Source organism: Oncorhynchus nerka, unplaced genomic scaffold (genome assembly GCF_034236695.1).
Source record: "Oncorhynchus nerka isolate Pitt River unplaced genomic scaffold, Oner_Uvic_2.0 unplaced_scaffold_2752, whole genome shotgun sequence".
Taxonomy (NCBI): Eukaryota; Metazoa; Chordata; class Actinopteri; order Salmoniformes; family Salmonidae; genus Oncorhynchus; species Oncorhynchus nerka.
In genome coordinates, this window is record NW_027038547.1 from 20,759 (window position 1) to 32,686 (window position 11,928).

The 11,928-nt window shown below is 48.7% G+C and overlaps 1 protein-coding gene across 1 annotated transcript; it reads right to left on the reverse strand.

Moving 5' to 3' along the window:
- Window positions 1-3,188: 3,188 nt before the first annotated feature.
- On the reverse strand, window positions 3,189-5,050 carry LOC135567016 (neuronal acetylcholine receptor subunit alpha-9-I-like). The gene is made up of 2 exons (XM_065014543.1): window positions 4,631-5,050; window positions 3,189-3,450 (listed from the first exon to the last, which is right to left on the reverse strand). Exons 1-2 carry the CDS (start codon window positions 5,048-5,050, stop codon window positions 3,280-3,282), a joined length of 591 nt encoding a protein of 196 aa, XP_064870615.1. The 3' UTR covers window positions 3,189-3,279.
- Between the last annotated feature and the right edge of the window lie 6,878 nt (window positions 5,051-11,928).

An 11,928-nucleotide genomic window follows, 5' to 3' on the forward strand; every position in this document is an offset into this window, starting at 1 on the left:
TCTCCATGTTGGTCCTCCCTCTCTCCCCCTTCCTCTCCATGTTGGCCCTCCCTCTCTCCCCTTCCTCTCCATGTTGGTCCTCCCTCTCTCCCCCTTCCTCTCCATGTTGGCCCTCCCTCTCTCCCCTTCCTCTCCATGTTGGTCCTCCCTCTCCCCCTCTCCATGTTCCCTCTCTCCCCTTCCTCTCCATGTTGGTCCTCCCTCTCTCTCCCATTCCTCTCCATGTTGGTCCTCCCTCTCTCCCCCGTCCTCTCCATGTTGGTCCTCCCTCTCTCCCCTTCCTCTCCATGTTGGTCCTCCCTCTCTCCCCCTCCTCTCCATGTTGGTCCTCCCTCTCTCCCCTGTCCTCTCCATGTTGGTCCTCCCTCTCTCCCCCTCCTCTCCATGTTGGTCCTCCCTCTCTCCCCCTTCCTCTCCATGTTGGTCCTCCCTCTCTCCCCCTTCCTCTCCATGTTGGTCCTCCCTCTCTCCCCTTCCTCTCCATGTTGGTCCTCCCTCTCTCCCCTTCCTCTCCATGTTGGTCCTCCCCCTTCCCACTCCTCTCCATGTTGGTCCTCCCTCTCTCCCCTTCCTCTCCCCGTGGTCCTCCTCCCTTTCTCCCCTTCCTCTCCATGTTGGTCCTCCCTCTCTCCCCTTCCTCTCCATGTTGGTCCTCCCTTCTCCCCTTCCTCTCCATGTTGGTCCTCCCTCTCTCCCTCCTCTCCATGTTGGTCCTCCCTCTCTCCCCTTCCTCTCCATGTTGGTCCTCCCTCTCTCCCCTTCCTCTCCATGTTGGTCCTCCCTCTCTCCCCTTCCTCTCCATGTTGGTCCTCCCTCTCTCCCCCTCCTCTCCATGTTGGTCCTCCCTCTCTCCCTCCCTCTCTGCATCAGGCCATGTTGGTCCTCCATCTCTGATCCTCTAAATTCCTCTCAGGCCATCTCTGATCTGGACTCTAAATAACTGAACCTGCATCAGGCCATCTCCCCTCTAACTCCTGCATGTCTGGATCTCTCTAAATCTGAACTATACTCATCAGGCCATCTCTGGACCTAAATAACTGAACTATACTGCATCAGGCCATCTCTGTCTGGACTCTAAATAACTGAACTATACTGCATCAGGCCATCTCTGATCTGGACTCTAAATAACTGAACTATACTGCATCAGGCCATCTCTGATCTGGACTCTAGATAACTGAACTATACTGCATCAGGCCATCTCTGATCTGGACTCTAAATAACTGAACTATACTGCATCAGGCCATCTCTGATCTGGACTCTAAATAACTGAACTACTATCAGGCCATCTCTGTCTGACTCTAAATAACTGAACTATACTGCATCAGGCCATCTCTGATCTGGACTCTAAATAACTGAACTATACTGCATCAGGCCATCTCTGATCTGGAACTCTAAATCTCTGAACTGAACTATACTGCATCAGGCCATCTCTGATCTGGACTCTAGATAACTGAACTATACTGCATCAGGCCATCTCTGATCTGGACTCTAAATAACTGAACTATACTGCATCAGGCCATCTCTGATCTGGACTCTAAATAACTGAACTATACTGCATCAGGCCATCTCTGATCTGGACTCTAGATAACTGAACTATACTGCATCAGGCCATCTCTGATCTGGACTCTAGATAACTGAACTATACTGCATCAGGCCATCTCTGATCTGGACTCTAGATAACTGAACTATACTGCATCAGGCCATCTCTGATCTGGACTCTAGATAACTGAACTATACTGCATCAGGCCATCTCTGATCTGGACTCTAAATAACTGAACTATACTGCATCAGGCCATCTCTGAACATTACCTTAAATACAAAACATTAGGAACACCATGACCCAGACTGACCAGGTGAATTCAGGTGAAAGCTCTGATCCCTTTACCTGGTAGTACACACTGAGTGGACAAAACATTAGGAACACCATGACCCAGACTGACCAGGTGAAAGCTCTGATCCCTTACTGACGACACATGTTAAATCCACTACTTTTTTATTGATTTTAATTTAACATTTTATTTCACAAGGCAAGTCAGTTTTAAGAACAAATTCTTATATACAATGACGGCCGATATCGATCAGTGTAGATGAAGGGGGAGGAGACGGGTTGAAGAAGGATGTTTCAGCCTTGAGACATGGATGGTGTGTGTGTGTCATTCAGAGGGTGAAGGGGCAGGACAATAGATTGAAGTGCCTTTGAACTGGGCGGGGTAGTAAGGTGCCAGGGACACCGGTTAGTGTCAAGAACTGCAACGCTGCTGGGTTTTTAAAGCTCAACTGTATATAAAGAATGGTCCACCACCCAAAGGACATCCAGCCAACTTGACACAACTGTGGGAAGCGTTGGAGTCAACATGGGCCAGCATCCCTGTGGAACGCTTTCAACACCTTGTAGAGTCCACATGGGCCAGCATCCCTGTGGAACGTTTTCAACACCTTGTAGAGTCAATGTCCCGACGAATTGAGGCTCCTCCCCCTCTCTAGTCCTTCTATCCTCCGTCTGCCTCCCTCCCTCTCTCTATGTCCTTCTTCTACCTCTTTCCCTGCCTCTCTCCCCCTCTCCTCCGTCCCTCCATCTCTTCCTCTCCTCCCTCCCCCTCTCCTCCCTCTCCTCCATCTCTTCCTCTCCTCCCTCCCCTCTCCTCCCTACCTCCCTCTCTTCCTCTTGTCCCTTCCTCTCCTCCCTCTTCCTCGCCTCCCTACCTCCCTCTCTTCCTCTTGTCCCTTCCTCTTCCTCTCCCCCTCTCCTCCCTCTCCTCCGTCCCTCCATCTCTTCCTCTCCTCCCTCCCCCCCTCTCCTCCCTACCTCCCTCTCTTCCTCTTGTCCCTTCCTCTTCCTCTCCTCCCTCTTCCTCGCCTCCGTCCCCCACTCTTCCTCCCTCTCTCTCTGTCCTTCTTCTACCTCTTTCCCTGCCTCTCTCCCCATCTCCTCCCTCTCCTCCCTCCCTCCCTCTCTTCCTCTTGTCCCTTCCTCCCTCTCTCTCCTCCCTCTCTTCCTCTAGTCCCTCCCTCTCCTCCCTTCCTTCCTCTCTCTCCCTCTTCCCTCTATCCATCCATCCCTCTCCTCCCTCCCTTCCTCCCTCCTTCTCTTCCTCCCTCTCTTCTCTCCTCCCTCCCTTCCTCTCTCTCCCTCTTCCCTCTATCCATCCATCCCTCTCCTCTCCTCCCTCCCTTCCTCTCTCCCTCTATCCATCCATCCCTCTCTTCTCCTCCCTCTCATCTCTCCTCCCTCCCTTCCTCCCTCCCTCTATCCATCCATCTCTCTCCTCCCTCCCTCCGTCAAGTCGCCTTGCCGATGATGAGGATACTCATGAGGAAGACCATGATGAAGAAGATCCACATGAAGAACCGGTCCATCACCTTGGCAACCTTCTTCCACTCCGCCCCTTTCGCACACGTGGCCCGTTGCTCCCGGAAACAGTTGGCGATGTACTGAATGTTATACACCACCTAGAGGAGAGGGAGGGAGGAGAGGGAGGGAGGAGAGGGAGGGAGGAGAGATGAGAAACAGTTGGCGATGAACTGAATGTTATACACCACCTAGAGGAGAGGGAGGGAGGAGAGGGAGGAGGGAGAGGGAGGAGAGATGAGAAACAGTTGGCGATGAACTGAATGTTATACACCACCTAGAGGAGAGGAGGGAGGAGAGGGAGGAGGAGGGAGATGAGGGAGGGATGAACTGAATGTTATACACCACCTAGAGGAGAGGGGAGGGAGGAGGGAGGAGAGATGAGAAACAGTTGGGATGAACTGAATGTTATACACCACCTAGAGGAGAGGGAGGGAGGAGAGGGAGGGAGGAGAGGGAGGAGAGGGAGGGATGAGGGGGAGGGGAAGGAGAGGGAGGGAGGGAGGGAGGGAGGGGAGGGAGGGAGAGGGAGGGAGGGAGGAGAGGGAGGGAGGAGGGGAGGAGGGAGGAGAGATGAGAAACAGTTGGCGATGTACTGAATGTTATACACCACCTAGAGGAGAGGGAGGGAGGAGAGGGAGGAGGAGAGGGAGGAGAGGGAGGATGAGGGAGGGGAGGAGGGAGGGAGGGAGGGAGGGAGGAGGAGGAGGAGAGGGGAGGGAGGAGGGGAGGAGAGGAGGAGAGGAGGAGGGAGGAGGGAGGAGAGATGAGAAACAGTTGGCGATGTACTGAATGTTATACACCACCTAGAAGAGAGGGAGGGAGGAGAGGGAGGGAGGAGAGGGAGGGAGGAGAGATGAGAAACAGTTGGCGATGTACTGAATGTTATACACCACCTAGAAGAGAGGAGGGAGGGAGGGAGGGAGGGAGGGAGGGAGGGAGGGAGGGAGGAAGGGAAAGAAAGGGAGAGGAAGGGAGAGGTGGTTGAGGAGAGGAAGGTGAGAGGGTTCAGGAGAGGAAGGAGAGAGGGAGGGAGAGGAAGGAAGAGAGGGAGGGAGAGGAATGAGAGAGGGAGGGGAGAGGAAGGAGAGAGGGTTCAGGAGAGGAAGGAAGAGAGGGTTCAGGAGAGGAAGGAGAGAGGGAGGGAGAGGAAGGAGAGGGAGGGAGAGGAAGGAGAGAGGGAGGAGGAAGAGAGAGGAGGAAGAGAGAGAGAGAGAGAGAGAGAGAGAGGAGGCACAGCTCGATAAATCCTGACTGTGTGATGCAGTGGACATTAGTCACCTGTTTGTGGTGTGGGCAGGGGCAGGAGCAGGCTGGGGCCGAGGCTGGGTTGAGGTGCTTCTCCTTGGGGTAAGGCAGCGGCTCATTCAGCCCACCATTCTGGAGGTTCCCTGGAGGGGTGCCTGATAGTCCAGCTCCTCTCTCCCGATGTGGTGGTAATGTCTCAGGGGCTCCCTCTTCTCCTCGCCCCTTCCCCCTTGGAGGTCTGGCTCGGGTTGCTGTGATGGTTCCGGTTACTACGGTTACTGTAAGGATCGTCGCGGTGACCGCCGTTAGCGTAGCGACTGTTGTCGAGTGATTTTGGAGGTGCCCATTGCCGTACTGATACGGACCGAGGCGATGGCAGTCGTCTTGGTAACAGCCGTCATGGTAGAGGTCGTCGTGGTAATGGTTCCGTGCCAGGGCGGAGTTGCCCGACATTGGTTCCTCACTGTAGAGGTGTTCTCTCACTCTCTGGTGTAGTGCAGTTCTCCCCACCTCGTACACAAACAGGATCTTAGACATGTAGTCGATGATGAGTACCTGGAACACACACACACACACACACACACACACACACACACACACACACACACACACACACACACAGTGTCACAGAGATAGAGACATACAGTAAACACACACACACACACACACACACAGTGACACAGAGCTCAGACTTTGGCCCAGTGAGGAACAGGCTTGGCCTCCCTTGGCCCAGGGAGGAACAGGCTTGGCCCTACCTTGGCCCAGTGAGGAACAGGCTTGGCCTCCCTTGGCCCAGTGAGGAACAGGCTTGGCCTCCCTTGGCCCAGGGAGGAACAGGCTTGGCCCTACCTTGGCCCAGTGAGGAACAGGCTTGGCCCTACCTTGGCCCAGTGAGGAACAGGCTTGGCCCTACCTTGGCCCAGTGAGGAACAGGCTTGGCTCCCTTGGCCCAGTACAGGCTTGGCCCAGTGAGGAACAGGCTTGGCCTACCTTGGCCCAGGGAGGAACAGGCTTGGCCTCCCTTGGCCCAGTGAGGAACAGGCTTGGCCTCCCTTGGCCCAGTGAGGAACAGGCTTGACCTACCTTGGCCCAGTGAGGAACAGGCTTGGCCTACCTTGGCCCAGGGAGGAACAGGCTTGGCCTCCCTTGGCCCAGGGAGGAACAGGCTTGGCCTACCTTGGCCCAGTGAGGAACAGGCTTGGCCTTCCTTGGCCCAATGAGGAACAGGCTTGGCCTACCTTGGCCCAGTGAGGAACAGGCTTGGCCTTCCTTGGCCCAATGAGGAACAGGCTTGGCCTACCTTGGCCCAGTGAGGAACAGGCTTGGCCTACCTTGACCCAGCGAGTAACAGGCTTGGCCCTACCTTGGCCCAGTGAGGAACAGGCTTGGCCTCTGCACCACAGAAATGGATGTTCATGATGAAGATGGTCAGAGATGTCGAGGCCGTGATCATCGTCATCGTCGCTATGTAGTACTTCCCTGGAACACACACACACACACACATATTTAGTATACTCTCTGAGGCATCATATTATCACCTATAGGGAACACTCTCAGAGGGAGGCATCATATTATCACCTATATAGGGAACACTCTCTGAGGCATCATTATCACCTATATAGGGAACACTCTCAGAGGCATCATATCATCACCTATATAGGGAACACTCTCTGAGGGAGGCATCATATTATCACCTATATAGGAACACTCTCTGAGGGAGGCATTATCACCTATATAGGGGAACACTCTCTGAGAGCATCATATTATCACCTATATAGGGAACACTCTCAGAGGAGGCATCACATTATCACCTATAGAGAACACTCTCTGAGGGAGGCATCATATTATCACCTATATAGGAAACACTCTCTGAGGAGGCATCATATTATCACCTATATAGGGAACACTCTCAGAGGAGGCATCATATTATCACCTATATAAGGGAACACTCTCAGAGGAGGCATCATATTATCACCTATATAGGGAACACTCTCTGAGGAGGCATCATATTATCACCTATATAGGAACACTCTCAGAGGAGGCATCATATTATCACCTATATAGGGAACACTCTCTGAGGGAGGCATCATATTATCACCTATATAGGGAACACTCTCTGAGGAGGCATCATATTATCACCTATATAGGGAACACTCTCTGAGGAGGCATCATATTATCACCTATATAGGGAACACTCTCTGAGGAGGCATCATATTATCACCTATATAGGAACACTCTCTGAGGAGGCATCATATTATCACCTATATAGGGAACACTCTCTGAGGAGGCATCATATTATCACCTATATAGGGAACACTCTCTGAGGCATCATATTATCACCTATATAGGGGAACACTCTCTGAGGAGGCATCATATTATCACCTATATAGGGAACACTCTCTGAGGAGGCATCATATTATCACCATAGGGGAACACTCTCTGAGGCATCATATTATCACCTATATAGGGAACACTCTCAGAGGAGGCATCATATTATCACCTACAGGGAACACTCTCTGAGGAGGCATCATATTATCACCTATATAGGGAACACTCTCTGAGGAGGCATCATATTATCACCTATATAGGGAACACTCTCTGAGGCATCATATTATCACCTATATAGGGAACACTCTCTGAGGGAGGCATCATATTATCACCTATATAGGAACACTCTCAGAGGAGGCATCATATTATCACCTATATAGGAACACTCTCTGAGGCATCATATTATCACCTATATAGGGAACACTCTCAGAGGAGGCATCATATTATCACTAGGGGAACACTCTCAGAGGAGGCATCATATTATCACCTATATAGGGAACACTCTCTGAGGAGGCATCATATTATCACCTATATAGGGAACACTCTCTGAGGCATCATATTATCACCTATATAGGAACACTCTCAGAGGGAGGCATCATATTATCACCTATATAGGGAACACTCTCAGAGGGAGGCATCATATTATCACCTATATAGGGAACACTCTCAGAGGAGGCATCATATTATCACCTATAGGGAACACTCTCTGAGGCATCATATTATCACCTATATAGGGAACACTCTCAGAGGATAATTATCTGAGGGAGGCATCATATTATCACCTATATAGGGAACACTCTCTGAGGAGGCATCATATTATCACCTATATAGGGAACACTCTCTGAGGAGGCATCATATTATCACCTATATAGGGAACACTCTCTGAGGGAGGCATCATATTATCACCTATATAGGAGAACACTCTCTGAGGCATCATATTATCACCTATATAGGGAACACTCTCTGAGGCATCATATTATCACCTATATAGGGAACACTCTCTGATGGGGAGGCATCATATTATCACCTATATAGGAACACTCTCTGAGGAGGCATCATATTATCACCTATATAGGGAACACTCTCTGAGGAGGCATCATATCATCACCTATATAGGGAACACTCTCTGAGGAGGGAACACTCTCTGATGCATCATATTATCACCTATATAGGGAACACTCTCAGAGGGAGGCATCATATTATCACCTATATAGGGAACACTCTCTGAGGAGGCATCATATTATCACCTATATAGGGAACACTCTCAGAGGGAGGCATCATATCATCACCTATATAGGGAACACTCTCATATTATCAGGAGGCATCATATTATCACCTATAGGAACACTCTCTCACCTATAGGGAGAGGCTCATATTATCACCTATCAGGGAACACTCTCAGAGGAGGCATCATATTATCACCTATATAGGGAACACTCTTAGAGGAGGCATCATATTATCACCTATATAGGGAACACTCTCAGAGGAGGCATCATATTATCACCTATAGGGGAACACTCTCTGAGGAGGCATCATATTATCCCCTATATAGGGAACACTCTCAGAGGAGGCATCATATTATCCCTATATAGGGGAACACTCTCTGAGGGAGGCATCATATTATCACCTATATAGGGAACACTCTCTGAGGCATCATATCATCACCTATATAGGGAACACTCTCTGAGGCATCATATTATCACCTATATAGGGAACACTCTCTGAGGCATCATATTATCACCTATATAGGGAACACTCTCAGAGGGAGGCATCATATTGTCACCTATATAGGGAACACTCTCTGAGGGAGGCATCATATTATCCCCTATATAGGGAACACTCTCAGAGGGAGGCATCATATTATCACCTATATAGGGAACACTCTCTGAGGGAGGCATCATATTATCACCTATATAGGGAACACTCTCTGAGGCATCATATTATCACCTATATAGGGAACACTCTCTGAGGCATCATATTATCACCTATATAGGGAACACTCTCTGAGGCATCATATTATCACCTATATAGGGAACACTCTCTGAGGCATCATATTATCACCTATATAGGGAACACTCTCTGAGGGAGGCATCATATTATCACCTATATAGGGAACACTCTCTGAGGCATCATATTATCACCTATATAGGGAACACTCTCTGAGGGAGGCATCATTATTATCACCTATATAGGGAACACTCTCTGAGGCATCATATTATCACCTATATAGGGAACACTCTCTGAGGGAGGCATCATATTATCACCTATATAGGGAACACTCTCTGAGGCATCATATTATCACCTATATAGGGAACACTCTCTAAGGCACATATGTCAGAGTCAAGGCCCGCGGGCCACATCCGGCCCGCAAGAAGGTTTTTTACGGCCCCTGGGATGATCTTGATTTATTATTAGAACCGGCCCGCAGCAAGCCGGCAGCCCGCAGATCTTTTACACGCACCAATACTACATTTCCCACAATGCAAAGGTGACGCACCGAGCAGTAGGCTGCTTCATTTCAATATTTATTGGCACAGCAGTCGTCAGCATCACAGTAAAATTAACTTTCAGAGACCCATCAAAAATGGCAAAACGGAAGGTGGATACTGAGAACCGGGGGTTTCAAACAAGGTGGGAGTCGGAGTATATGTTCACGAAGGTAGCTGGAAAACCTGTGTGTCTTCTGTGTGGAGAAAGTGTGGCGGTACTGAAAGAGTATAATCTGAGACGACATTATGAAACGAAACACGCGGACAAAAACAAGAATATGGACATGGAACAAAGGCTACAAAGGCAGAGGAATTAAAAAACGAGGCCTCAAATCTCGACAGGCTCTGTTCAAAAAGCCAAATCACAAGGCCAGGCTGCTGTCAAGGCCAGTTTTATTTTGGCAGAAGAGATCGCTAAAATCAGCCGGCCATTTACGGAGGGGATTTCATCAAAAACTGCATGATTAAGTTTGTGACGAAGTTTGCCCAGAAAAAGGCAACTCTTTTTAAATGTGAGTCTGAGCAGAAACACCATTGCGAGAGAGTAGACCAGTTGTCCATCAATCTAAAAGAGCAGCTTGTGAAAAAGGGAAAGATTTTATTGCATATTCCTTGGCTGTGGATGAGAGCACCGACATTTCTGACATTGCCCAGTTGTCAATTTTCATCCGCGGAGTGGACTCCAACCTAAGCGTGACAGAGGAGTTTTTTGGCTTTACGTCCTATGCATGGCACAACTACGGGGCATGATTTGTATGAAGAGGTGTCAAGATGTGTAAATGAGATGGAGCTGCCTTGGGAAAAACTCGGGTTTGACAACCGACGGAGCACCTGCGATGTGTGGACACAGGAGCGGACTGGTGGCTTAAGATACGGGAAAAGATGCAAGAGGAAAACGCGACAGGTGAGCTGACAGCTTATCATTGTATCATACACCAGGAAGCGTTGTGCGGTAAAGCCTTGAAAATGGAGCATGTAATGAGCATCATCACGCACAGTTAACTTTATCAGAGCCAAAGGTTTGAATCACCGCCAGTTCAAGGCATTTCTGACGGAGTTAGAAACGGAGCATGGTGATTTGCCTTATCACACAGAGGTGCGATGGCTAAGCCAGGAAAGGTGCTTCAAAGATGTTTCGAGCTTCGTGAGGAGATTTGTCTGTTCTTGGACAGCAAAGGGAAAGACACAACACAACTCCGAGACGAAATGTTTCTGTGTGAAATGGCTTTTCTGTGTGACATTACGAGTCATCTGAATGCAATAAACTTGCAGCTGCAGGGTCGGGATCGTGTCATCTCTGATATGTACAGTACAGTGAAGGCATTTAAAACCAAACTGACTCTGTGGGAGACGCAGATGCGGAAAGAAAATTTGAGCCACTTTCCCAGCTGCCAGACCATGAAAGAGAAGCTCTCTACCAGTGCGTTCCCGAGCACACAGTTGGCTGATAAAATAGGTATGCTTGCCGCTGACTTTCGACGCTCGATTTGCTGACTTTGAAGCACAAAAAAGCAGGTTGGAACTGCTCGGTAACCCATTTGCTGTTGACGTGGGAAAGCTCACCACCAAACCTCCAAATGGAGTTGATTGACCTCAATGCAATGATGCACTGAGGGCAAAATATGCGGCAGTGGGTGCTGCGGGAGTTCGCGTTCCTCCCCGGCACAATGCCCCAGCTGCGCATCCAGGCTGCTCAAACGTTGTCTATGTTTGGCAGCACATACCTAATGTGAACAACTGTTTTCTTTGATGAACCTGAACAAAACATCACACAGAAGTCGACTTACTGCTGAACACCTCCACTCAATTCTGAGGATTTCTTCAGCTCAGAGCCTTACCCCGAACATTGATGAACTTGTGGAAAGATGGGACACCACCAAGTATCACCCTCAACCTCAAACAAGTGAACATTACTGTGCAATCACATATTTAGGTTTTTACTCAGTTCAAGTTTAAAAGTTAAAATTTAATATTTGTTTTCACTGCATGTTACTTCTCCTTAAACAAAGTGTTGTTTTTTGATTAATAGATTTTTGCACTTTATTTTTTTGTATTTCAATCCAATTATATTTTAAAAATATTTCAGTTGAGTGGATGATAGAAAATTGCTATTATTGTTTTTTTTTCTTTGAAGTAAATTTAGCCCACTTTTGCTAAAATAGAAAATATAGTCTACTGATGGTGCCTTGAATACCGGTTTCTTTCATTTAATGTTCATGTTATGGGGATATTTATATAAAGGAAATTTGTCTTTTGTGTCTGTTGAAAATTAAAGATTACTGACAGAGCCATAAGAAAATATTGCTTTATTTATCTGATCATATTGTAATATATTTGTTAGGTTTTCAGTAGGTTCAATTAGGTTCACTAGACTATATGCGTCATTTAAAAAATTTTCAATGAACATTCGAACAGTCCCGGCCCTCGTCTTGTAGTTGATTTTTTTTATTTGGCCCTCCGTCCATTTGACTTTGACACCCCTGCTCTAAGGGCATCATATCATCACCTATATAG

Coding starts and splice junctions, on each gene's coding strand:
- LOC135567016 (XM_065014543.1), bottom strand. CDS start 5,050: ATGTCGGGCAACTCCGCCCTGGCACGGAACCATTACCACGACGACCTC. Junction 3,451..4,630: donor CCTGCCCACACCACAAACAG/GTGACTAATGTC, acceptor CCTCTCCTCTAG/GTGGTGTATAACATTCAGTA.